Source organism: Terrapene carolina, unplaced genomic scaffold, assembly GCF_002925995.2.
Source record: "Terrapene carolina triunguis isolate 2854851 unplaced genomic scaffold, T_m_triunguis-2.0 Scaffold32207, whole genome shotgun sequence".
Lineage (NCBI taxonomy): Eukaryota > Metazoa > Chordata > Testudines > Emydidae > Terrapene > Terrapene triunguis.
In genome coordinates, this window is record NW_020696558.1 from 1 (window position 1) to 2,379 (window position 2,379).

At 55.9% G+C, this 2,379-nt stretch overlaps 1 protein-coding gene across 1 annotated transcript; it reads left to right on the forward strand.

Annotated features, from left to right (window-relative positions):
* Positions 1 to 855: 855 nt before the first annotated feature.
* On the forward strand, positions 856 to 1,362 carry LOC113409305 (butyrophilin subfamily 1 member A1-like; the record flags this gene model as incomplete). Its single annotated transcript, XM_026663066.2, has 1 exon — positions 856 to 1,362. A coding segment is annotated over one exon (507 nt), but the record flags the coding sequence as incomplete, so codon positions are not given.
* Positions 1,363 to 2,379: the final 1,017 nt, after the last annotated feature.

Here is a 2,379-nt window from a genome sequence, read left to right on the forward strand (position 1 = left end):
GGAGAGGGCAGGGCCACAGGTGGTGCGACCTAGTACCCCCCTCCCCAACTTCTACCAAGGTGCCAGAACACCTGGGGACATCCCAAGCTGACATCACACAAATAGTCCTGACACCAACCTTAATGCTGAGTTCATGCCCAGGCTGATGAACAGAAACACTCTCCCTGAGCAGCCTGTGAACAGAGCTCCCTGCCCTGAGGGCTGACACATCCCTCTGCTTTACCCGGTGCAAGGGGTCTCCCCATCACTCTTCTCCAACATCCTGCCTTTCCTCTGGGCAGGGCTGGGCTCTCCCACTGGAGCTGCTCCCTGCTTCCTGGATTGGGGAGATGCTCTTCCTGTGATGCTGGCAGCTCCTCCCTTCTCTCTGGGCTGGGGATGGTGCTACCCCACCCAGTGCCACCTCCTACTCTCTAGTATTAAGTGGCTCTTCCCCAATGCTGCACCTTCCTGTCTGTTCCCAGCCCTGGGAGTGGAGACTGCATTAGAGGAGAGACATTCATTCTGGGGTTCAAAACTGTACCTGCGTCCTCTGCTCCCTCCTCACTAAAGCCTTTCTTGGTGTGTCTCTCCTGCTGGGAATGGAGCAGAACCAACAGGGGTAGCTGGGAGCTGAAGCTTATGCAAGCAAATGGGAAACTAATGAAGTGGGTCTCCTTACAGAGACTGAGGAACTGCAGTGACATCCCTGCTCAGTCTCAGGTGCCCAGGACAGAGGCAGCTCACTGGGATCCAGGCCTGTTCCAGCCAGAGCGGGGCTGCTGGGGAGTGTGAGAAATGTTCGCACCCCCACCCCACCCCCAGGGCTGAGCTCTGCCCCTAATGCTCTGATTCTCTCTCTCCCCAGCGAATGTGACTCTGGATCCAGACACGGCACATCCCGAGCTTGTCCTGTCTGAGGATCAGAAAAGTGTGAGACGGGGAGACACACGGCAGCGACTGCCCAACAACCCTGAGAGATTTAACTGTTGGGCCTGTGTGCTGGGCTGTGAGGGATTCACCTCGGGGACACATTGCTGGGAGGTGGAGGTGGGGGATGGGGGATACTGGGCTGTGGGGGTGGCCAGAGAGTCTGTGAGGAGGAAGGGAGGGATCAGCCTCAGCCCTGAGGGGGGGATCTGGGCTGTCGGGTGGTGGGGGGGTCAGTTCCAGGCTCTCACCTCCCCTGAGACCCGCCTGCCCCTGAGCCGGTTCCCCAGCAGGATCCGGGTTTGTCTGGACTGTGACCGGGGGCAGGTGACATTTATCGATGCTGGTGACGAGGCCCCGATCTTCACTTTCCCGCCGGGCTCCATCCCTGGGGAGAGAATCCGACCCTGGCTCTGGGTGTGCCAAGGATCCCAGCTCAGACTGTGTCCCTGAGACACACAGCAGAGGGGGGGAACTGGAAATCAGCTTCTCTAGACTCCTGGACCCCAGACTCTATGACCTTGGAGGATTCCCATCTACCCAGCCCCTGGCTCCTCATCTCTATGACCTGTGGAAGCCCCTCCCCTTCCCTGCAGCCCCAGGAATGGGAGGGAATGGAGGGGGAAGAACCCCTGGGGCTGCAGGAGGGGCAGAGGGGCCCTGAGGGGCAGATGTGGGGGCTGGGCAGGGGGCAGAACTAACAGCCGGGCTGGGGACAGGCAGATGTGGATGTGGCAGGGAGACAGCATGAATCAATCAGGGTTTGGGGGGTTGCGGAGAAGCTGCAGCAGGGAGCGGTTTGTACAGATCTGTGGGATTAGATCTCATGGGGTCTCCCAGCCAGAGCTCCTGCTGCAGGGGCTAAAGGCACTTGAGAACAACTGGTAACACTGTAATGGTCACACAGATGGGGCGGAGGGGGAGATGGGTAACAGGTGCAGATTGATGGAAAAACCATTATATAACCTTAAAAAAATCATCGTTGAGTCAGTCTCATGATTTTTTTTAAACTCCTGAGGTTGGCAGCACTGGGGGAGGCAGGGACAGGGCGGGTTTAACCAGAGGGAATTAGAAGAAGCAAGAAGGAAAATGTGAATGAAAATAATACAAGAATAAAGGGAGTGTCCAGGAGAAATGGTGGAAAACAGAAATGAGAAGAGTGGCAGGAAAATATCCCTGACAGGGGAACCAGCCAGGTGCAACAAGAGGGGAAGGGATAAAATCGAGGGTGGGGGGAGGGGGGAAGCCATGGGGGATGATCTGTAACTGAGAGGGGAGGAGAGTGGGAGAGACACAGGAAAATAAACAGGGATCAGAAGTGAGGGTTAGAAAAATGAATAGAAAAGGACAGTATGAAAGGAAAGGGAACAGACATTTATTCCATGTTACTGAAAGTGAGACTGTAACTCATTAATTCCTGCCCATTGGTGCTATTTTAGTACCATTAAGAAAACTGTTCTCAGCAGCTGG